Source organism: Ambystoma mexicanum, chromosome 2p, assembly GCF_040938575.1.
Source record: "Ambystoma mexicanum isolate Mex_15411 chromosome 2p, UKY_AmexF1_1, whole genome shotgun sequence".
Classification (NCBI taxonomy): domain Eukaryota; kingdom Metazoa; phylum Chordata; class Amphibia; order Caudata; family Ambystomatidae; genus Ambystoma; species Ambystoma mexicanum.
In genome coordinates, this window is record NC_090923.1 from 1,253,207,573 (window position 1) to 1,253,232,102 (window position 24,530).

The 24,530-nt window shown below is 44.8% G+C and overlaps 1 protein-coding gene across 1 annotated transcript in view; it reads right to left on the reverse strand.

The window, feature by feature from the left end:
• Positions 1–24,530, reverse strand: part of SMURF1 (SMAD specific E3 ubiquitin protein ligase 1) — a 1,020,511-nt gene that overhangs the window by 467,531 nt on the left and 528,450 nt on the right. Inside the window, exons 6-8 of the mRNA XM_069645560.1 lie at positions 20,347–20,422; positions 18,609–18,847; positions 17,266–17,350 (exon numbers count right to left, since the gene is read on the reverse strand). Coding sequence (XP_069501661.1) covers positions 17,266–17,350; positions 18,609–18,847; positions 20,347–20,422 — 400 coding nt within the window. The remainder of the gene's footprint in view (positions 1–17,265; positions 17,351–18,608; positions 18,848–20,346; positions 20,423–24,530) is intronic.

The following is a 24,530-nucleotide window of genomic DNA, read 5'->3' on the forward strand; positions in this document are numbered from 1 at the left end:
GTTCTGAATAGGTTTAGGCGAAATCTCATGTATGTGGCCCTTTTTGCGTTGTCCGGGAACAAGGCTACATAATTTTGTAGTATGTTAAAAGCTTGTGCCTCAGGTGGAGCATCCTTCAATGCTTTAGACCTTCTTCTGTCTTCACTAGTTTGAATCCAGTCTGCTTCCCAGATCTTTTTCTTCACCAGGTCTGGGTTGGCCTGAAGAGTTTTGATATTCGTTCCATAAATGGTTAACAGTTCTTGGCATCTTTTGTACCACAATGCTAGGAGACAGTCTGGGTTGGCATTGCCAGGATTGCTTAATATTTTAAATTGAGGTATTGTTGCAGGCATCACAGTTTTCCTAAATAGGGCCAAGGTATTCCACAGGATCCTAGCTTCGAGCGAGATCAAACCTAACTCGTAGCGTATGCTGGATGTGGGTGTGCTGTTCGGAAGATGTAGGATTTTTACCCAAAAAATGTGTTCTAGGGTTGACCAAAGTTCAGCCGAGCATCCAAAGGCATTCTCTGCGCCGTATATCAAGACTGGAACAACCTTCTGCTGATAGAATGCTATCACTGGTTTGAGTGAAAACTTTCCATATTTTTTGTTTAGTATAGATGCTTGGGAAGCTAGTTGTCGACATTTAGTCTTCGTGATCTCCATCCAGGGGCTATCATTTATGTTTGTGTTAATGTGCATCCCAAGATATCTAGTGCTTTCCACCGTAGTAAGTGTTTCCTTTCCCAAGTGCCATCTGAATTTGTTGTTTTTCCGGTGGCATCCCGTATGCAAATTCTGTAGTGTTAATATTTCGCTTTTTATGTTGTTGATGAGCAGTCCGTTATTTTCCACATAACGTTCAACTGCATTTATTTTGCGCTGAAGGCCGATTGGGGTAGAGTCCAACAAGATCAAATCGTCGGCATACAGCAGCCAGCCTAATGCAGAGCCTGGTAGCATGGGGGAGAAGGATCGTGGCTCGTTGATTGCGGAGCCAATATCCGAGAGAAAAAGGTTGAAAATGATCGCCGCCAAAGGGCAACCTTGCTTGACACCACAAAAAGTGTTAATTTCATCTGTGAGCAATCCACCTTGGTCAAGGCGTACTCTGATGGTAGTGGCAGAGTGGATTTCTTTGATGGCGGCTAACAGACTCTCAGGGCACCCCCAGTTATACATTTTTGTCCAAAGTAACTTGCGATCGATGGAGTCAAACGCATGGGAAAAGTCTATCAGAGCAAGATAGACCTTTCTCCCAGCTCTAATGGCTTCCATTTTCAACAGGTTTATCAGCAGAAGGTTAAGGCCACAGCCGACCCCCTTTACGAAGCCTGTTTGTCTTTCATCAAGGTGACCACTGTCAACAATCCATTGTGAGAGTTTTCGTTGCAGCATGGTTGCATACACTTTGCCCAATACATCCAAAAGAGCTATTGGTCGATAGTTTTTTGGCTCGAGCCGATTTCCTTTTTTGAAGATGGGCACAATTATTGCTTTCTTCCAAGACTTTGGGGATTCTCGTCTTCTACATATTCGAGTGAAGAGTTCCTTACAAAAGTCCGCCCATAGCTCTGGATTTTGTTTTAGGGTAAAGTTAGTCAGACCATCAGGTCCAGGAGCCCTTGAGGCACTGGCGTTCTTAATTATCTGTAGTATGTCAGCTTTAGAGAAAGTCAGGTCCCATCTGGTTAAATTTGGTGTTATAGGGGCCTGACAGGTACCTTTTTTACTGTACAAATTTTTGAAATGTGATGACCACCTTGCTGCTGGTACCATATTTGATATCAATGCGGGTTGAGGAGCCTCTTCGTTGTTTAGAAGTCTCCAGAACTCTGCTGAATTTTTATTGTTCATTTTTTGCATCATTAATTTTGCATCGTTTTGGAGCATAATGGCTTTATGGGATCTTATCCAATTTTTGTATCTGTTTTGCGACGCGTTTTTCTTGCGCTGCGTCAATAGAATCTCTGAATCTCAGGAGTCTAATAGAGGCGTGTAGTTCTCTCTTTCTTCTCATGATCTCAACATCGAATTTGTGTTTGTTAACAAAGCCATGGTTTCTCAGTCCTTGTTTCTTTTCCACAAACAGATGTAATAAATGTGCGTATTCGACTCCACAATCCAGTTTGATGAAAGTTTCTGAGATTGTGGAGACTTCAGCAGAGAGGAGTGTTAGTCTCACTCTGTTTGGCTCAGCCAATATCCGATGTTCCCATCGTTCTTGTGGCAGTTGATTTACGGCTGACAAGGTGAGAATTACCATGTCATGATCGCTTTGAGTCATCGGTAATACCTCAAGCGACTTGACGGATTGTTGGATCTTTTCTGAGGCGAAGAAGTAGTCCAAGACGGAATTCTGATCTGCTCGTCGCCACGTTGGTTTTGCTGGTATATCGCCGACAGAGTTTCCATTGAGCATTGCTAAATTTCTAGCTTCCATTTCCCCCATCCATTTTGAAGCCACGTTGTTGTTAGGTACGTACACTACTTCGTTGTTTTTCATTCTTGTTGTCAAACAGTTGATATTCAAGTCTCCACAAATTATGATGTTTATTGACTCATTCTCAAGTAAGAGATCGTCGATTTTAGATTAAACTAAATCTATGAAGGAAGTTGACCCAGCCTGAATGTGATTCCAGTATATATTAAATAAATGTAAAAGGATCGGGTTGTCAGCTCGAGACCCATCTAATGCTATCGTTGACAGAAGTATGAAGGGTGATAGGTTTAAATGATACGACAACCCGAGCTCTTTTTTTACAATTGTCAACAGACCTGCCATTGGTCTTCCTCTAGTTTTTTTAAAAGCTGAATTGAAGGCCACTTCATAGGCGTCCATGGTTGGGCAATTCATCATCCACGTCTCTTGAAGGCAGACCATGTCTAGCGCGTCAAGCCAGGGTTCTACAAATAGGTGGGAGAAGCCCCTGGTGTTCCAGGATCCGATCTTAACTTCCCAAGGCTCCTCTACCACTTGGCGTTATCATTTTGAGGATCTGCCTAACGCTTCAGCCAGCCAGGACCAATCCTTTTGTGTTCCGCTTTGGGCTTGTGGGCTTTGCGAGTCACCACGACTCGGATCCGTCGTGCCAGCTCCTTTAATGGTGATTTTGATGGTGTCCTCTGTGGGGAGTTTCCCTGGTACAGACTCAGGGAAGAGATTGGCCATTGTCTTTTTCATGCTTCCCGAAACAAGGTGCATATCACGTTCTAGCAACGATTCCACGTTTCTGGGACGCCCAGTTTCCGCGGTTTTATTGGAAAACAGTGGTTCCTGGTAGAACGAGTCGCGTTTAGTTTTTTGAGAATCTGCTCTGTGATTGAATTCAGCTTGCTCAGACACTTCTGAGATGTCAAAGCCCATAGACATGAGAGCGGGGCCCGCATCCAGTACAATGTTTAGAACAATTCTGGATCTGAAGTGAAGGATGATTTTATCATCTTGTTCCTCATTTGTGAATTCCAGAGTCTTGATGTCCTCAGATCGTATCGTTCTGAGCGAAGGCACGTATTGAAAGAGGCATAGAACGTTTGTGCGATTTAAAATGAGTTTCTCTCCATTTTCTATACGTTCTAGCCTCGCCTTGTGAAAGGTTTGACTTTTGTCGCCAGCGCTTTTATCCGTCCTGTTCGTTTTGCGCCATTCCATTCTCTCACGGCCAAGCTGTGTGTCGAAGATCTCGTTTCTGGCCAGTCCTACTCTGTTAACGTCGTCTTTGTTATAACCAAGGCGATCCAAAAATGTATCTTTTGGTTTGTTATGAGTCCACAGACCCTCTTTAAGAGCATGCTTCCTGTCTAACGATGGTTTAGACAGCGTCTGAGATTGAGCGAGGGCTTTTCGCCTTTCTTCCAAAGTTTTGAATATGGGACTTAAGGGAATTTTGTGAGGCTCGTCTTGTTTAGGCTTCTTTTCGAAGAGAGTACATGTTCTTGCAGCGCCAGCTGGTATCTGGATAAGCGCAGAGTCATTTCCGTCACTTGGAACTGCCGGCTGTGCATCCACAAGTGAGGTGTCCTCAGCTCCCGTCCCAGAAACCTTCTCCTCTGATTCCAAGTCTTCATACACAGACAGGTTCATTAAGTCGATGGATTGATCCTCGGTAGGTTCAGGGAGAGGGACAAATTCTACAGGCTTTGTAGAAGTGTTTGCAGTGGTAAGGTCATTTTTCTTTGTTGGGACTCTGTCGTCTGTTCGAGTGTTATTAACGGTTACATTGACAGTTTTGAGATTCCGAAGGAATTTTCTTGAGTTGTTAGCTATTCTTTGATTTTTAGTTCTTTGATTTTTAGTTTTTTTCAACGGTCCTGGATTGGGCCTCTTGTGATCTACTTTCAGGGGTACAGTTCCCTTGAATATGTCAAATATTTGAATTTTAGGCTCTGTTGTTTCTGGAATTAGTATCACCTCAGGAGAACGGGGGGCTCCCTTGTCGATCGAGGTTGCCAAAGAGGAGGGTTTTTGAGGATCCAGTGTCGCCAGATTTTTAGAGCCCTTACTACTTTCCAGGACACTAGCAAAGTTCATTTGAAGAGGTGCTTCGGTTCTTGTTCTTTCATGACTGGGTCCCAAGCTCTCATTCGTAGGATTTTCAGGCACAGGTTTTGAGCCTTGGCTGTCCTGAGTATCAAGCACTAAGGGAAGCGGCGAGTTTTTTTCGCTACTCGGGTTGTTGGCCTTCCGACAATTCTGAGTTGTTGGTGCAGTTTTTAGTGCTTCTATGGTTTCTCTAGAGTTATTGAAAGTGTCCAGTGCCCCTATGGTAGGATGGAGCACCAGTGTGCCAGTGACTGTCGGAATTTCCCATTGAGGTGTAGGACGGAGATTCCATAGGAATTTGCCCCTTGTCGGTTTGTTGACCCGCTGGGTGCTCCCGACTAGGTTGCCGATTTGAATCCTATGTCGTCGTGTGACGATACTTTAGCACGCTTAGAGCTTCTTTCGCTACCTCTGCAAGGAGCTTTTTATCCAATTTGTTGTTTTCTTTCTGTTCTGTTAGAGTTTGCAAGGCAGCGGTCAAGTTTGTTTTTATTGTTCCATTGTCTTTTCTTTCAGCGCGCAATTCTTTTTCTATATTGATTATCTTTGAGTTCATAAGCGCCACTAAAGTTGTCAGGTCCTTCACATTATCATTTAATTGCTCATAGAGCTTTAGAAATGGAGCAAGCGAAATTCTAGTTGCTGACATTAAGACCGATTGTAGGTCTTTGGTAAAGTTCGCGTCAAGCCTGACTTCTGAGTTGCTATCTTTTTTATGTGATTTTTTGGATCTCCTGACTTTTGGAAAGTCACGTTCTATGATTGAAGAAGCAGTTGAACAAATCTCAGAAGAGGATGAGGTGGAAGCGAGAGAGTCACGCTCATGAGTGATGTATGCGGGATTTTGTTTAGCACTTCTGAAGTCAGTTGGTCGTGTTGTCGCAATTTCCTGTCTTTGAGGGGCACGAGCCTGAGAACAGGCTATGCGAGGTGAAGCCGGGCAAACAACATCTTTATCATTTTGCAGAGCAATTTTCCAATTACGCAGAGCATCAGAGTTTGTGATAGCCCAGTCTGCCCCTGGCTGAGTCTCATGGTTGGGCGCCATAGGCGTCCGCTGGTTTTGCCAATTAAGTATGCTATGCTCTCCTCTTGATGTAAAATTGCAGGTTTTGTTTATTTGGGAAAAATCTTGCAAGGTTTTATTTATTTCAGAGAGCTCTTGCAAAGTTTTGTTTCCAGCTTCTGGCGAGACTCTTCTATTTTTAGGGAGTGCTGGAGAAGCGCATCCCTTGTTTGGGACAGGTAAGTGCTTGTCGAGGATGCAAAATACTTCGTCTTCTAGCACAGTGTTTGACTTGTCGGGGTCCGATACATCCGATCCGTGTATAGAGTGGCCGTATGGTTTCTTGGAGGGCGGGAGTGATGGGGTGCGCAGTTTTGACGGAGGGGCCTCTTTCCAGATTGGATCTGGACTGTCATCACAGTTGCCATTATTTGAGCATCCTCTCATAGTATGGGCGCGCCACGCCAACACCATCAATTTAGGTAATTTATTTGTAGAAGAGTTTATAGAGTGGGCGTCGGGGAGGAGCGCAGCGTTCAGATAGCTTGGGCACGGACTTGCCACAACCTCAGACTCTGTGTTACAGGCGTCCACCTTGGTCGGCACATCAAGCATGACGACGGGCACACGAAAATCCTCTCCGCGTCTTACCTCTCTCTCAGAGCACTCGGAGCTGACAGTTGGATCAGGCGCCATCAATCTGACAGACGAGGCAATCGAAGGCTCGGGGTGGGAGGGTCCGCCCCAGGGATCGCCCGCAGGCGAAGAGGCCCCGACCTCCACCAGAACTGACCCAACAATTCCCAGGTGGGGGGGGGGGGGGGGTCCCCAGCCCCACGCGGTCATCCATGCCGCCACCCCCACGGCTACCAGGCGCACATTCCCTCTCACCCCGCTCGGCTGTCAATTTTAACGAAACAAATACCAATGTTGTTTTAATTGGGGGGCCTGCACCCCAAAATACCCCTGTTTCCCCATGTTTCCAACCCTACCACGAACCCCACCACAACTTTTAATCATTTACCCTATATATATTGTTGATATTTTTTCGTTATTTAATTCGGGATTCTTTTTTCGTTATAATCACTGCATACCTCTCCTCGGTTTAAATCCTCCTATAATTCATACTTTTCAGCCACATTAGAGAATGGTCATTCCTCCCAACATCAAAATGTTCCTCCTTTGGTTTCAAAGACACTGCTCAACTAGTGTCCTCCAATCTTTGACCACTCACCTCATGGTCACCCTCAGCAAACTAATTTACTCCCTGGGCTTAACCATCACTTCTTTGATAACAATACTCCGATCTTCTCTTTCCCCACCATACCTCCTATCTTGACGCATAAGCAACTGCCTTACTGCCACCCACCACAGGATGGTTCTACACGGTCTCTTGCACAACTCAAAGATGGATGCCTTCTTTCCGTCTTCCTACATACCCACTCTCCCCTCTCTTCGCTAAACCTCTTCAAACCCTCATCCATGACTCACAACCTTGGGGGTCTCTTGGATAGTGAGTGGAAACTATTACAGTTCATCGCAACAACTGTCACCTCAGCAAGACTACTTTCTAAATATTAAAAATATCCATTCAGACCCCATGCATCGTTAAACTAAAACATCTCTATTATTACACTGGACTACTGCGTGAGCCTCCTCCTTGGTCTACCACTCATTGTCTCAAACTAAGGATGGAAGGAGCACATCAAACCCTTGTAAATACCAGCCTTAGGCTGTCAATGTTCAAAATATGGTCGTGTCTCCAATTCCTGTTAAACATTACCACTCCAACCCCATCAGCACCAGTTAACATCACTCACAAAAACAATTGTGGGTCTGCCTCCATTCTGTTATTGTCTACTTCTGAAGACATTTCTGTTCAGATCAACACCTTGTTGAATACATTCCCCAAAAAGTCTAAAGTTACATTCCAAGCCTGAAATAGGGTTATGTCACAGAAAAAGGCAGATGTTGCCTCTGTGATGTTGGTTTGATGATTATCAAATTTAAAATTGCCCACTTGCTAAGAACCCATTTACTCGCAGGTTGTTCCCTTAAACTTAAGGTCACATCCACAAACCACGTTTCTATAAAATTGCACATCAAATCTATGCTTAGATTGCTGGCACGAAGAAGGACTTTCTTACCAAGAGTGTCACATGAGAACTAATCTGTGGCCCATTTAGTGGATAGAGTTTGCAGCATCAAGACTTGTCTGAAGTGTTAGATGCTATTTGCCCTTCTTGTAAAATGTGTTGTGCCATCTCTCGAAGATGCTTCACAAAACATCCAATCTCATTTCGTTGGCTTCTTTCATATCCAACCTTAAGTGCCATTGAGTTGCCAATTATTATGCTGTTGGCTGCAGATGTAGCACTTTTCTCACCATTGCGTGATCAACCACTTTCCTTATCTGGCTGTCAACCATACGCATTACCAGTGTGGAACACCTCCTGAATGCGATTTTGGAAATAATGGAGTCTGGTGTAGGGTCGTTATAAATGGCCTTCTTTTTATATTTTGGCGTTTACCACTTTTGTGACACAATTAAATGAGAACTACTAAGCTTGGGGATGGTGGTCTCCAACTTGAATACATTCTTTGTGGAATTTTCGGGTGAGGCTACAGAGGTTCCCTTGCCCTTTTTAGGCGTGCTTATCGAGTCAACCTCCCAATGGTGCTAGTCCGACATCTCCAGGTCTCATTCAAAATAATCAGCCTCTGCAGTCTCTAGTAGATGTCGCAGCAGAGTTCCTTCCAGTTTGTAACGTGTAAAAAAAGGTGTAAGCAGACCTTTTCTTCCTTCTTGTAAAAGGGGTTTTCGCTGAAACCTACAAGCCGTGCACTAAGTACCTTGGTGGCCCCCTGTGTAAGCACAGAGACCCCCCCCCCAATACAAGCCAACTAGTGTTCATAGGACAAGTACAAAAAGAAAATGTCTGATGGTGGTTGCCACTCCGTGACTCCTAAAAGTGAACATAGGTGCTCTGAATATTTGCTCCTCTGTGTGACTGGAATGGATTAAGGTGCGACGACACGGTCTGAATATTGAGTCTTTGCCAAAGTGTAGTCTCAGACTTGCCAAGACCAGGCAGGCGCTCTAGAGGAGTACCTACATCTAACCAGTAGATGGCAGTCTATGCCCACAGAATGAATTTGTAACAAGAATCACACCGAAGCCGGGCATTCCAATGCAGCACTTTGGGCGCCGGCTTTTTCGGACGTGAGCTTTTGGCACAGGTACTCTGTAGGCGCGCCCTGTTTGCCGCTGCTAGCAGGTCGCAGGGACCTGCACCCGTAGATATGTATTTTGTCCTTAAATATAGTGTGGACACAGCCAGGGATCAAGTCCTAAAAAATAAAGTGGCGGGACTCAACAAACGCAGTGGGATGTGATGTCGCCAGAAATTAGCATATCAAGGTGAAATGTGCACATTTCGTTAAATTGGCTTTGCATAACCACCCAAATTGAACAGGATAAATGACATTTGCCTTTCATAAAATCAACACACGCACAAAACCAAGAGAGGATATTTTCTTCTAATTGTGTTTTTGAAAACTTTAAAAAGGTGTGCATGTTTTTAAATTCCAATAACCAATATAAATGTTTTCCCTGGGACTTGCAGTACCGAAATCGGACATTTAACCTTTAGTTGTCGCTTATTATTCATAAGGTTACATAGTTTAGTGGTGAAGTGTCCAGCCTACAAATCTGCCGACTGCAGTTTGATCCCGAGGTTGGCATAAATTCAATGTGGTTCTCATTTTAGCTGACTCCGTCCCCCGCGTGTACCCTCGACTTGAGCCGTGGACACAGCAATCTATTTCTGTATGGTGCCTGCACTCAAAGTTCAGCTCCATGTGCTGAGCGGCTAGTGTTCGCTTAAATACGTCAAAGTACTGCATTACCCGTGCTTTGGTTGACAATATATTGAAGTAAAACAAATATCTCGGTGAGCAGGTCCCTGTGCCCTGCTGGCCACGGAAGTCAGGGCGTGCCTACAACGGACCAGCGCCAAAACGGGCGCGCCCTAAGCGCTGCACCAACACAGTGTACTTGATTCACGCTGCAAAACAATATGAAAATGGCAAAAATTCAAGCTGTTCAAAAAAAAATCTCCAAAGTGTGGGAAACAGCCTAAATTATTTTTTAACGGCCAAAAATGAAGTCAATTATAGATAAAGATCTTTCACCTTAATGCCACTGACAGCGAGACCAATCATTTGAAAGCACTATTGCTAACCCCCAGGAACACTCACTACCTTATGACTAACACTCAATTTCTCTCCACCTTCCCACACAAGAAGGAAAACCACTGCTTACAAAGTCTCCAGACTTGATGCATCACAATTGTACACCTCCAACTACAAATGTCATGCTCGGCCATCTCACCCAAACGAGATTGCCCCTCTGGGCACGCAGTTTTTGATGCTTCTTACATTTCATACCTAGAAATCTTACAAGCACGCAAAGCTCATGCACCATTGATCTGCAACATCAACAAAGCACCGCAATCTTTCCACCTCCTGCAGACTAATAATGTGCATCTACTTTCTCCCAGATCCGCCAGAGCTCCTGGAGATCAAACCATGCAAATTGCAGCAGGGTGTGGTACAAATCCTAACAACCAGAGTAGAGACTAAAGCGCATTACATATTTGCATTTTGAAAACCTACTATATACAAGGTTCCCCCATGGTGGTAGTTAGGTTACATTGCCATGTTGTGTGAATTAATATCCGAGAAACTGCTCGAGAGCAAGACACAGATTGTCCAAGTTAATCATTTTAATACCCTTTGCTTCTGGGTGCGTTTGCAATTCAGTTCTGAAGCAAGTGCAGGTCGATGTGGTAGCACATGCCGCATTTGTTTGGGTGGGGGGGGGGGGGGGGGGGGAGTTTTATGGTGATGGGGTAACCCACATAAAATCACTTTTCATTTATGTATTTCCCTTATTTTATAATCTAGATATGTATTTTCAAATAAAGTGCAGTGGCTTAAGGGAAGGGTACAATCTCCTGGTATAATGTTTTTAATCTTGGTTTTACTTTTGTTTTGCAGAGGTTACTTTTATGAACTATTTTACTTCACATATTTTAAAAGTGTCCATTCTTTTATTTCCTTTACCATTATGTTTTACTTGTTCCCACTTAATTTTTACCAGGAGTTCGTTTTTCCAGTTAAATTACTACAGAGTTTGGAATCATAGGTGTCTTGGAAGAACATTGAAAAGTAACTAGATCGCAAAAAGTATGCAAACCGCACTAATCAAAGGATGCAGCTGAAAGACAACCTGGGCCAAACATGTTCCCAGTGACACCAGTAGACTCTACAGAGGAGCGTTTAATAATAAAATTGGCTGCTCTTTAATGCTGACAAACCTAAATCTTCGCGGTGGGTGGAATCCTTCTACCCAACTTAAGTGCCTTTGATTGTTTACATCCCATTTCAAACCCCTTCTTAGCAAACTGGCAGCAATTCTGAAAAGCAACCTCTTGCTACACATTCCGCAATGGAGCATAGTATACCAGCAATTTCAACAAGAATCAGCTGGAAGGTAGTGAGGACTTTCTTGACCCCCAAGGGTTGGAACTGAGACATTTGGCAAAGAGTAGCACCAGGACTGAAAATAAAGCAGGTAAGATGAATGTAGATCTGGCACATCAAGGCCTTGTGATAAACACAGCATCATGGTTTAAATCTGAATTTAAGGGACCTTTCTATGATCTTACTGGGCCTATCTCCTCACCCATTGGCTACCGGCAGGCGAAGCCGGCCCACTCCCTCCAAGGACCACGGGAGACAAGGACTTCACCGGTTTCTGTGCCTGTTTATGCCCGAGTCTGCCGTCTGCCATACCCCATGCCCGTCTCATTCCAGGTAACTTTTGACCAACACTAGTGCACTACTCCCAGCTACCCCATTGCCTCCAGCACCATGTGTGTCTGTGACACCCCAGGAAATAGTATCTAAAAGTGCAAAATCCGTGTGCACCACTGGACTGCTATGTTAAAACTGCCACTTAAATACTAACGGACCAAAATGCTTTTCAGTTCGCTGCAAATGTCCGGTTTAATGCATATTAGTGACCTGCACACCAGATTCAGCCTGAATGCCCAAAATACAAGCCTGTTTGATTCTGCCTGAAAGCGCTCACTACTGCCAGCATCCCAGACTTCGCTCACTAAAACTAGGTGCCTTCTGCTGCACCCATTTCAATCACTCTCAATTTATTAAATTTCCCACTTAGCCAATGCATTCCAATATGTTTAGCTATCTTCGGCGCGGCGCCGTGTCCCAGCCTAATTGACATATCCTGAGCTTAGGTGGTACCCCATTGCATATTTGCCCAATTGTGCTATTTTGAACTTAGGTGCTATCCCACTGCATATTTGCCCAATTGTGCTATTTTGAATTTAGGTGCTATCCCACTGCATATTTGCCCAATTGTGCTAGTTTGAACTTAGGTGCTATCCCACTGCATATTTGCCCAATTGTGCTATTTTGAACTTATGCAGTGGGATAGCACCTAAGTTCAAACTAGCACAATTGGGCAAATATGCAGTGGGATAGCACCTAAGTTCAAAATAGCACAATTGGGCAAATATGCAGTGGGATAGCACCTATTTGCCCAATTGTGCTATTTTGAACTTAGGTGCTATCCCACTGCATATTTGCCCAATTGTGCTATTTTGAACTTAGGTGCTATCCCACTGCATATTTGCCCAATTGTGCTATTTTGAACTTAGGTGCTATCCCACTGCATATTTGCCCAATTGTGCTAGTTTGAACTTAGGTGCTATCCCACTGCATATTTGCCCAATTGTGCTAGTTTGAACTTGGGTGCTATCCCACTGCATATTTGCCCAATTGTGCTATTTTGAACTTAGGTGCTATCCCACTGCATATTTGCCCAATTGTGCTATTTTGAACTTAGGTGCTACCCCACTGCATATTTGCCAAATTGTGCTATTTTGAACATAGGTTCAAATGCTGTGCATTCTGTGCTGTGCCTGCTGACCTGTGCTATGCCTTACGGTCGTCAATAGGTGAAACCAGTTACTTCATGTATCCCAAGGTAGACTCTTGCGTTTAGGTGATACACTGCCATAGTTAGCTTATCTTTACCTGCCTTGTCTGCCACTACCTGTACATGTATCGCCTATGATAGCTACATTTAGCCTGCCCACTGAATGCTGAACTTAGCCTACCTATGATAGTATGCTGTATTCAGCCCGCCTATGTTAGCTACATTTAGCCTGCCTATTGAAAGAGGTACTTGTCAACTGTACTGCCGATTGTACTCTAGTCAATTGCCACCATCCCAAACTTAGTCGCCATCTACTATACCTGAGTTAACTGCCTCATCCGCACAGACCCTAACCCTGATCAGGCCGGACTACACAGCCTACTCTAGTTCATTCTGCCACCCTCCACGGTGACGTCATAAGATGCAAACCTTACAAGCCACATTAGCCCTTCTCACTTTAACAACATTCCTAGTCCACATACCCAGACTCACTCCACCATTGAATACACTACCCCCCCAACGCTCAGCTCACTCCCCGGCCATGACACAGACTCTACCTCAACCATTATTAAGTCGGAATGACCTAACTGAAGAACCTCAACAACTTAGAACCTTTGAATCTAAACCATGCAATACCATATCTAGAAATGCTAGACTCCGAGCCAGACTTGAAAAACTATATGAACCACGCGCCAGAACACTGACCACATCTAACCGTAGCAAACCCTCACATAATAGGGGCATAGAAAAACCACACAGCCTACACCCAAAGACACAAAATGCATGTAAGCACACTCCTGCCACAACCCAGGAAAAGACATGCACACCCCCATCCACCAGCCCACTTCTAAAAGGTGCACTAGTTAATGCTAGGTCCTTGATTGCTCATGCCATCGAGATTGCTGATCTTATCCAGACCGAAAATTTTGACTTCCTGGCCATCACGGAATCCTGGCTACATGCCGCCGCAGGACCAGCCATTATGCTAGCAACCCCCAGCGACTACACCATCCTAAGAGCAGATAGAAGCGAAGCCCGCGGAGGGGGCATAGCCCTTATTATTAAATCTAACCTATCCATCAGGCTAGTGCCCTCGAACAACACTAATTCATGCGAAAGCCTAACAGCTAAACTAGCTATTAACTCCCAAACCCTCACTATCCACCTTATCTATAGACCTCCAGGCCCTATTGGAACCTTTGAGGAGGACATTTCTACCATCCTATCGCACAACCTAAAACAATCATCACAAGTCATCCTGCTAGGGGATCTTAACCTAGGCTTCAATGACCAAAATGACCCACAGGCAACTCGAATAGCCAACCTACTCTCTGAACTAGGCTTCTCACAAAAAGTACTTCACCCCACCCACAACAAGGGTAGAATACTCGATTGGGTGGCAGACCACAACTGCAATGCCTCCATCCTATCGATCTCCCCACTAATTTGGACAGACCATCTCCTTATACTCCCGCTCATCCTCCCCACACTTAATTCACTACCAGACAACCTGGACCCTGAAACACTAGTGTACGAGTACAACAAAGTCATGTCCTCTACCTTGGACATAATTGCACCACTCAAAGTGAGACGCAGCAAACCTAAAGTCCACCTCAACTCCTGGTACACCCCCTATCTAAAAACTCTTCGTACCATAAAAAGACAATGCGAGGTCGCATGGAAATTACCACCATCGGAAGAAAATAAAAGCAACCTGAGTGATATATCTACCCTCGACAAAAAGGAAATAGCAGCCAAACGGGAAACCTACAATAGAATAGCCCAAGCCAACTCTAGCATGAAAGAACTCTTCATTATCCTAAAGGAAATAGAATCCCCCATCCCAGTGCCTGACAACTGTGTCAAAGATAAAACATGGTGCACCAACATTCAGCAAGCCCTAGCTAATAAAGTAACATCTCTCCAATCTAAAATTGCCACGAAAAAATCCTTGCTCAGTCTCGACACTAAACCCAAAACAGATATCACCCCTCCTAAAAATAGCACCAACTACCCTCGCTTCAAATTCTCAAAAGTATCTACTATTGAGACTGAAAAAATCATACTGTCACTCAAACCATCTAATTGCCAGGGGGATCAATGTCCTCCTCACCTGATAAAGGACGCAGCTAGAGACCTGGCTCCCTTTATCTCAAAACTCATTAACGCCTCATTCGCTACAGGGTCCATACCAAGCAATCTAAAAGAATCTTGGGTACTCCCTTTGCTCAAAAAACAGACACTAGACCCTGCCATACCCACAAACTACCGCCCAATCACCACTGTGCCATTCCTCCTAAAAATCATAGACAAAGTGGCGTACTCACAAATACAGAAACACCTTGAAAACAACAATTTACTAGGAGTACGGCAGTCTGGCTTCCGTCCCCGGCACGGAACCGAAACTGCCCTCTTAGACCTAAAGGCGCAAATTGATGAGCTAAGGGATCAAGGCAAACCAGCCTTACTCCTCCTCCTGGATTTATCTGCCGCATTTGACCTTGTTGACCACAAGGGCCTCTGCAGGCACCTGGATACAGCCGCGCACTTCTCAGAAGAAGCCACAAAATGGATCCAATCCTTCCTCAATAACAGGACAATGAGAGTCTTCTCCAACACTGCGGCAGCAGACTCCATCCCCATTACATGTGGTGTGCCCCAAGGATCCTGTGTTTCGCCTACACTCTGTAACATCTTCACTAAGCCCCTTTTCGATAATCTGGACCTTCTTGGTATCACCTACACTAATTATGCAGATGATACCCAGATTCTCCTACCACTTACCAGTGATTACGACAAGGATTTGGCCTTGGTGAACAGAGTGTATCTCATCATCCAGGCATGGATGGCCACACACGGTCTATGCCTGAATGATGACAAAACTGAAATCATCATCCTGGGCACACCACCCACCCTCAAAAAACTGGGCCCCAACTACTCCTCCTTCAATATCGACAACAACCAAATCACAACCGCCCACGCGGTTAAAACTCTGGGTTTCTACCTGGACTCCACCCTTTCTTTCAACAAGCAGGTCAATGCGATGGCTTCAGCAACCGCCTATACCTGCAAATTGATAAGAGCAAGCAAACCCTTCCTATCAAACGATAGCTGCATCACACTCGCTAGAGCGCTCGTGTTATCAAAACTGGACTACTGCAACTCGCTCTATATTGGGGCTAACAAGGAAGTCATCAAAAGAATTCAAATTCTGCAAAACAACGCGCTTAGAGCAGCACTTTGCATTCCCAGGAGAGCCCACATGTCCGCACTCAGACGAGCTAACAACTGGCTCTCTACTCAGGAGAAAATCCAACTAAAAGTTGCCTCTTTGGTCCACAAATGCCTTAACAACGCCGCACCGCAGTACCTCTCTGCCAGATTCACCAAACTAAAACCAACACGACTTACTAGATCTGCTAACTCCAATAACCGATCCATACCTAGAGTCAAACTGACTAAAGTCGGCGGCTGCAGCTTTCAGGTGAAAGCAGCTCAACTCTGGAACGCCCTACCATCCACCTTGAAGACTGACCAACCCTACCCCACCTTCCGACACAACCTTATAACGTGGATCAAAAATGCAGATACACTTTAGATCATCTACTGCCTGAACATATTCAAGCCTAGGAATCTCTGCCTAGGACCGTAAACACATGCTTTTACACTCCACATGCTGTATATTCCTGTATATTTTGTGTATACTCCTGTATATTTTGTTGTATATTATTCTTGTTGATCTATTTTTGCCATGTGATCTTGTAACAAAGTTTTGAGCTGTCGTATAAAATGCGCCCGGTTACCCTTGGGTCTGGTGCGCAATATAAGTAATAAAACAAACAAACAAATGTAACTGTTTAACAAGAATTGGCAGTTTTGTAATAGTCTTGAGGGGGTGGGGGGGAGCTTGAACCTGCATAAGTCATTAATAAATGCAATCAACTTCTCAGCTGTATCGGGAACATCGGATCCATTAAGTTACAAAAACAGTATAGCTAGACTGACTATGGGTCTAAAATCCCTAAGCAGGTCCAACAGGCCCTGAGAACACCTGCAGGTTTCTGGCCACTACATAAACGGAAAATCAGAGTACTTTGCATTATTGAACAAATGTCGCGAGAGAGCAACACAAACTAACCATTGCATCCAGCTATCAAGCTATGACCAAGCCCAACCCCCCTTTGGAGGTTTTTTCACACTATGCACCTTAAACCAGAGAATCTTAAGTTGACAATGTAATGAAGATCCACTTCTGGCAGCCATTGAAAACTTAGTTGGCAGACATCTGTTCCTAGTCTTCTTCCGTCACCGCTCCACTCATCCTCCCACAAACTGGCACCAGCCTTGGCAGTAGAAGTAAGCTATGAACCCATTTGGAAAGTTTAAGTCTATTGTTAGGCACAATGTATTCAAAGTTCTTACTGGCAGGAAAGTAACATCTTAATGTTCCAGACAGAAAAATTGATTGCTTCCCCTGAAGGTAGATCTATATAGTTTGACAAATTAATGTACGTAGCACTTCTAAATTGAAAAACGTCAGTTCCCTCACCCAACACTGGAGTACTTACTCAACCTAACACGTGAATACTGTTTATCTTGTGCATGGAAACCCACCGATCTCATATTCTCCTTAACAGGCCAGACTATTAAGGATACAGGGATGCAAGGGATAGAGCTTTACAAAGGTGATACAATTACATACCTTGGTATCCTGGGGTCATGCCACGTGCTAACTCCAGTTTGTGTGTGCAAAAAATAAACTTGTCCCTGTACGGTGGTCCTTTGTTCTACAAAGTAAAGGTAGAAATGGAATTCCTTAGGTAAGTTAAGTAGGATTGAAGTGTGTATTTCAACAAAGAAAATGACAACATAGCAGCAACTAACACTTAAATCTGTGCAGCATTAGGTTTCAAATATGTAAAACAATGTAACTATTGAAAAAACGAATTGGTATTATATAAAAGATTGCAATTATGTAGCATATGTAGAATTTCCCTTTGACGTATATAACATGCTCAGTGATCAGACCCACTCAGATGGGAATGGGAACCCCTCAGCCAGTTTCCCAGAGTCTGACTGTCCCCAGAGATGGGGTGTGGGAATTGGAAGGGCTCCGGTTTCTCCCTTCGTCCTGTGCCTCGTTACTTGAATCAAGTACCCCCCCCCCCCATTTCTTACCCCATACTTGTTGTGCACAATGATGGCCAGTTTCTGTCCATTTGTCCCTAGACAGTGAAGGGGAGACCAAACAACCCAACTGGGAGAGAATCAACCAGGAACTACAGGACCACGGATCGATCTGCATATCCAACCAACGTCCCAGACACTACATGAAACAGACTGCAGCGGGACAGTGGAGCAGCCTGCATATTAAACTAGCAATCCAGAGACTCCATGTGACCCAGACTAAATTTGATTGTACTTGAAGCAGGACCGTAGAACTGTTGATGTATCAAATCAACAATCTGGGCACTCCAGTAAATCCACACATGAACTCTGGAAGTGACTATTTGTTGAACTGTTCATTTCCAAATGCCAGAGGACCCACATATATGAAAAGAGTAGGGACTTAAAGCCATAAGAATGGAGGGATCGAGGGCAAGAGGGAGAGACAAAGGAGAGTGGGAGGATGAAAAGAGATGAGTGCAAAAGGAAGGGGGAGATCAGGGCAAGGAGTATATAAGTGTGGGCAATTAAAGGACCAAGTGAGACCTGGGTGTTTGGAAGGCACCTCTTGTACAGTATTATTGTGGGGCCTAGGTTAGAGGTCACCTCGATTGCTATCACGGGGAGAGCAAGAGTAAAATGTTTGCCCTGGGCCATTCCGAACAGGCAGTCACTTGTAAGACAGTAAGGGTACCGATCTCTAGTGACCATCCTCCGGTTCAGAGATGGCTGGGCTAGTGGGGAAACTGCCCTAGACAGAAAAACGTCCCTTAGTGAGGATGAAGGACGGCCCTTAGTGAGCTCTTTCTCAATTCTATCAAAATCCCTTGAACTGTCTTCAAGGGTTGGTCTGTTCTTGAGGCCATCTGCAGTACTTACCATAGCCTTCAGGTAAGTCAGGTGTCTGAGGATTATGTTGTCGATTCTGCGGAGTTTGTACAGGTCCTCGAATCTCAGGATTCCTTAACCTCTGGGCTTGAAGCCTCTGTTCTTGACCAGGTGATTCTAAAAGCCTACAGTTTCCTCCACCAGCAGCTCCAGTACCATCTGAATAGGGAGCTGGTTCCTCCATTAAGCCGCTGAGTGGCCTCCCTGGACCTGAATCTTCACACACAGTTCTTAAAAAAAAAAAAGAAATGAAAGCTACGAATCAAACAACTGAATCTGCTCCCGTTTGGTATGAAATCACTGCTGCCACTTACATAAAATTGTAGCAGATTGAAAACTATTTAGCTTTGCAATTCAATAAGTGTGATGCCATGAAAATCATGTGCTTTTCTCTCGCGTCAGCCCCTCTAATGCATACAATACTTGCCAAAGATCATATCGAAAGTTATGTGAAAGCACTAATACAGACTTAAATCGTATAGTAATGAGTGGCTAGGAGTCATGGAGCAGCATATATGGACATGTAACTTACTCTGAAGTTCAAGTTGACTTCCGTTCATTAGCAATGGGGACAGAATATGGCTTTCACCCCATAGGTGGGGGCAGGGGGCTGTTGACATTTCTGGTAATGGCCCGCCAGCCCTAGCAGGCCCAACCAAAGCCATGTCAGCACCCCTGATGGTCCAAACGCTTATTAGGCAGGAAAACTTATTTGGGCTCAGGAAAGAAGACTGCCTCGGCAGCCATTTGAAACAAACGTCACCTAAAATGGCACATGAGATGCAATGCAATAAAAAGGTACTGAACCCTGCTCAACATTTTACCACATTTGCATTCAAGTAAACAATGTAAATCCCTTTGAGCTACAAAAAAGACTGACTGGCCATGCCAATTAAAGTTCTAGCAGAAAAAAAGCCTGCATTTGGTCCAGGGTTGAGCAGCCTGGTAAGACGAACTTGTGGCCATCAAAGAAACAAAACCCAAGGAAATGTAAGCAACTTTTCAAAAATGTTTCTCAACTAATGACAACTAAATTCATAACCCCTCTCTAGAACAAAGCCATAGAGATGGAACGGAGACCCACCTTAAGACAAATGCCAGAAAAGACTGAGTATTGTGAATCCAAATAGCTATATCCCATCTTTCCTTCTGAAAACCTCATGCAATACCTCATCCCCCCAACCTTTCATCCTTCTTCTTAATTCACCATGAAGCACTTTTTTTTCTGTGTAGCATGCTCCATACAAATCAGATACGTACACGCAATGTAACCATTAATACAGTTTGTTGGATTACCAAAATCTGGCCCATTGCCTGGCACTAGGACCCGACTGCCTCCGTTAGACACTGCAACAAAGGGAGCGCATAACATTGCATTCCATGAAGGGCTTCACAATTCCTTTGATTTTACCAGCTGCAAGGTTAATCAGGACAGACATTTGAAACCACGGTTTCTGAAATAAACGCAAGTGGCACATCTTAAATTGTCTAGCCAAAACCCAGGTAAGACACTTGTATGAACACAGTTGCATTAGGAAAAAAGGTCTAACTCGACCTTTGGGCCAACAGAAGTCTGAAAAATTCACGTTCAATTTTTATAAAGGAACAGAAAAACCTGCTAGATATCATTTTCATTTAGTGTGTAATATATCAATGGAAAAAAGTATGATTAGCATTGTTCAGGTTATATATTGTAGAGACTACAAAGCAATCTGAAACAGGAACTTACCCTTCATTTTCCAATAATCCTCTGCAATCGACAACAGAACCTCCAGTGCCTATTCTGTCTCGAGTTTGTAAACTTACTAGAAGATAAAAATAAACAAACCAAACATTAAGTGGTTTTAATACATGCAACATTTTTAGTTCAGTCATGTAAGTCAATCTAAAAAAATAACAGATACGTTTTCCGATCATAGTAAACAGTTGACATGGCAGTTAAAATGTACAAGAATGTCAAATAATTGCTGGAGATTGTATTTTTCAGAAGAAAACAAACACACTCATCAAGAAAATTAATGAATTCTCACCTCAGTGTGCTAAATAGATTAAGTATGCAAATGTGTAATTTAAACAGACATGTTCTCAGTTTCTTTGGCTACAACTCACTTTTAGGTTGTAACCTGCTTCTCTCTAAACGGACTTTAGCATCTTAAGGATTAATCATCCATGTTCAAATAAAGTAACATTTGCCAGTTGTCATCTACACAACACCCCGGCAGGCAGCCCTTCTTAGAGAGCATGCAAACACTGAACTAAGGAACAAGGAACAATGAGCGCCATTCAGGGAAAATAAAGTTACTCACCATAGTGACTACCATACTCCTAGTCCCCTTTCCTGCATACTTTAGGGACATTCCGTCTTGCGTGTCGCTGTATCCCCCCCACACCACTTCCTGAGCCCAGCGCATCGCCCTTCAGTTCTTTTCTATTGCCAAAGAAAAAGGACAAATTAGCAAATAGGTGAAAACGGGCGTATGAAGTAAAAGGGACTATGGACTAGGAGTACGGCGAGTACCTTTGTTATACTCCTACATCCCGTCCCCTTTCCTCCATACTTTTGGGAGATTCCCAAGCATTGACCTATGAAGAGGGTGGATGGACATTTTCAACAGAAAAAGTTTTTTGAGAACTGCCTGGTGAAACTGGGAATGAGACCGGGAACTGAGATCTAGGCATTAGTGCTTACAGAAAGCCGAAGGGGAGGACCATGTAGCTGCTTTGGAAATGGTCTCCAATGGAAGCCCCAATGGCAGACACAAATTCTCCATGACAAAATGTGAAGGCCCGTGGTAGCTAGATGAGATATGAATGACAGTAGCTAGACGAGGGTCAAGCTGCCTGGCAAGGCACCAGTGACAGAATCAAAGTCACTTGCTTTTGTACTGCTCTCTTGTTGAAGTTTGGCGCGCTGCCTGAATTAAGTGCATATTGTCTTCTGATAGACTAAACTGCGCTAGGGATTTGAACTCAGGAACCATGCTGCTAAGCTGAAGGATTGTGAGGAGGGATGCCACACTGGTTTATTTTTCTGGTGCAGAAGATTGGAGATTTGCAGAAACCTGATGTGGCTGCGCATGAACATGTGCTGAAGTTCCGATAACCAGAACCTGGCTGGGCACCAAGGAGCTAAGAGCAGTAGAGTGCGATTGTTGGCACTCCTGAGGCTCCAGGGCGATCGATGAATCAATGGCAGAGGAGGAAAGCCATATATCAGCAGGTTGGTCCAACGGAATCTCGAGCGCACCTCCCACCCCCGCCAGGGAAGATGCCTAGAGTCCGTCTCTGGAGGAATAGCACGGAAGCTTCTTGTTGGATGGCGTTACAAACAGGTCCACCGTCTGAGTGCCCCACTGTGGGTGGGAAAAGGGGGAAAAGAACATTCTGGTTTATCTTGCACTTGTGGTTTGCCACTGTCTGGCGGCTGAGGGAATATGCCGCAATATTGTTCTGGTCCAGAATGTGAACTGTCTGTAGCCAGATATTGTTCTGCACTGCCCAGTCCCAAATCTGGATAGCTAGATTGACAAGTGGGGGAGCCTTGGTGCCCCCCGGTTTGTTCACACAGAACATGGCCACTGAATTGTATGTGCCTATTCTTCTTACTACCTTGCTGACAATGGAAGGCCGAAAAGCTTTCAACGTCTATGAGACTTCCTATCCTGAGGCGTCCATAAGTCGAAGACCTTCAAGTGAGCCAATGTGCCCCCCCCCAGTCCAGCCCAGTATAGAGCCGTCATTATTGTAACCGGCGGTAAAGGCTCCTAAAAGGGGGCTCCCACTGAAAGGTTGGTGGGAGTAGACCATTAATAGAGATGCGCCAGCATGGATGATGGGATTGCTATCAAATGGGAGTCCGGGTCTGATGCTTGAGACCAATTGCTCCGTAGCATTAGTTGTGTGCGACTCATCTTCAGCCTCACAAGAGGGAGAGCCAGAACACATGAAGTCAGACCTGTAGGACGAGTTGAGAAACAGCTGACAGGTGATTGACAAGTCTATAATCCTGTCCTTTGGTGTAATCGCAACAAAAACCTTAGATGATCAGGCATTGAGAGACCGTCATGGATGATTTCCTCCAGTTTACTGACAACCACAGTCTTAACAGTGGCTGGAAAAGGGTCTGGATGTTGCGTGTTGCAGTGTGCAGACAGTGAATCCCAAGATGCCAGTCATCCAAATACGGATAGATGTAATGGAGGAACGTTGCAATGACTGCCATCATTTTCGTAAAGGCCAGTGGTGCAGGACCGAGACCAAAGAGGAGGACTCAATATTTGAAATGTTCCGCTCCTACTGAGAAACGGAGGAATTTGCAGTGTTGAGGCCATATCAGGATATGCATGCAAGCATCCTGGAGATAGACCACACTGAGCCAATCGCCTCTCTGAAGGGAGGATCTGATTTGGTGGTTCCTGATCCATCTTGAATTTTTCTTATGGAAGGGAGATTGAAGTTTGAGAGGTCTAGGATAGTGCGCAGGCCAGCCTAGTTGGGGTTGGGCAAAGGACAGACAGGAATAAAATCCCTCCCCTTGTTCACAAGGCGGGACACGCTCTACTGCCATCAGGTCTAGCAGCTTTCTCACCTCGGCCCTGAGAGAAGGAGACCCTGTCTGCTGTAAAGGATGGTGAGAAGGTGGGGTATCAAAGATGAAGGTGAAAACCCAACCGGGTGACAGATAAACCCCACTGTCATCTTTTATGGTCCTCCATGCCCCCAGATGAGACTAAATCTGTCCTCCCACTGGAGACTCGGACTGATGAGAAACATCTTCGACCCGCAGTCCTGAAACTTTTTAAAGCCAGACTTCGGGGTAGTAGAAGACAAAGACATATTCGAACAGAAGAATCAAGCGCGCCGAGATTCCGAAGCAAATACCTTGTGGAAAAAATGGAACTGAGGCTACGGGCGCCGTGCGTCCTATATATAACATCCAGTGACGTCGACCCTCAACGGAGACCCTCGAGGGACAACAGATAGACGTCAGACGCAGGAAACCCTCTGCCGAAAAAATTTCCGAAGCAGCACAACTGTGGACATTACCCATCAGATGTGGAATACGTCGGAGGACACAATCCCCTCGAAACCTCATTTTGTTGACCTGTCAGCAACAAGGGCACCTGCAGTTGAAGAGGAGGCTGAAGATCGGTAGAAAAACTGCCCTCCTCATTTCTGTTGCTTGCACCAAGGCGCACAGGAGCTATCTGCTTGGCACGCTCTTCGGTGCTGAAACCCTCTGAAGCCCGAGAAGGATATTGATTGGGATTCTGATTTTTTGGGTGTACGATGTTTGAGGGGGCAGGTTTAACTAAAAAAAGACAGAATTTGGTCGTCAACGAACTTGCCTTCGTTTTGTTCCTCTTCAGTGGAGGAATGGAAAAGTTCTTTGCCCTCGAAGGGCAGGTGAAGCACCTTTTTTTGGACATCCCTTCAGAACCTGGTGGCATGGAGCCACGCTTGGCGGGAAACAAGGCGGATCATAAGGCCCCAGGCTGAAGTGTCCACATGATGGGCCGCAGCCTCGAACAGATCTTGAGCCAACACCCTAGCATAGGACTTCCTTGAAGTCTTCCAGCCTATCCTGAGGGATACAGTCTTGAAATTCTGCCAATATTTTCCATAACTTGAGGTTGGCTGCCGAAGTATAAACCGCTGTGTTAGCCTGACATAGCTGAAGCCCTGCATTGGCAAAGACGACCCCCTCCCTGACCCCCCCCGATACAGTCGAGGACTGTCATCTTTAGACCACACCTGCGAAGCGGTGGTGGAGGAGGAAGAAGATGGTTTTGACTGCAGAGTAGTTGCTGCCACTACTGTAGAGGAAGCAGTGGATAGGAGGCTAAAGGAATTTGCTCTGATGATTGGAGCTTATAACGCGGGTCAATCTTCTTGTTGATTTGTTGCCCAGTA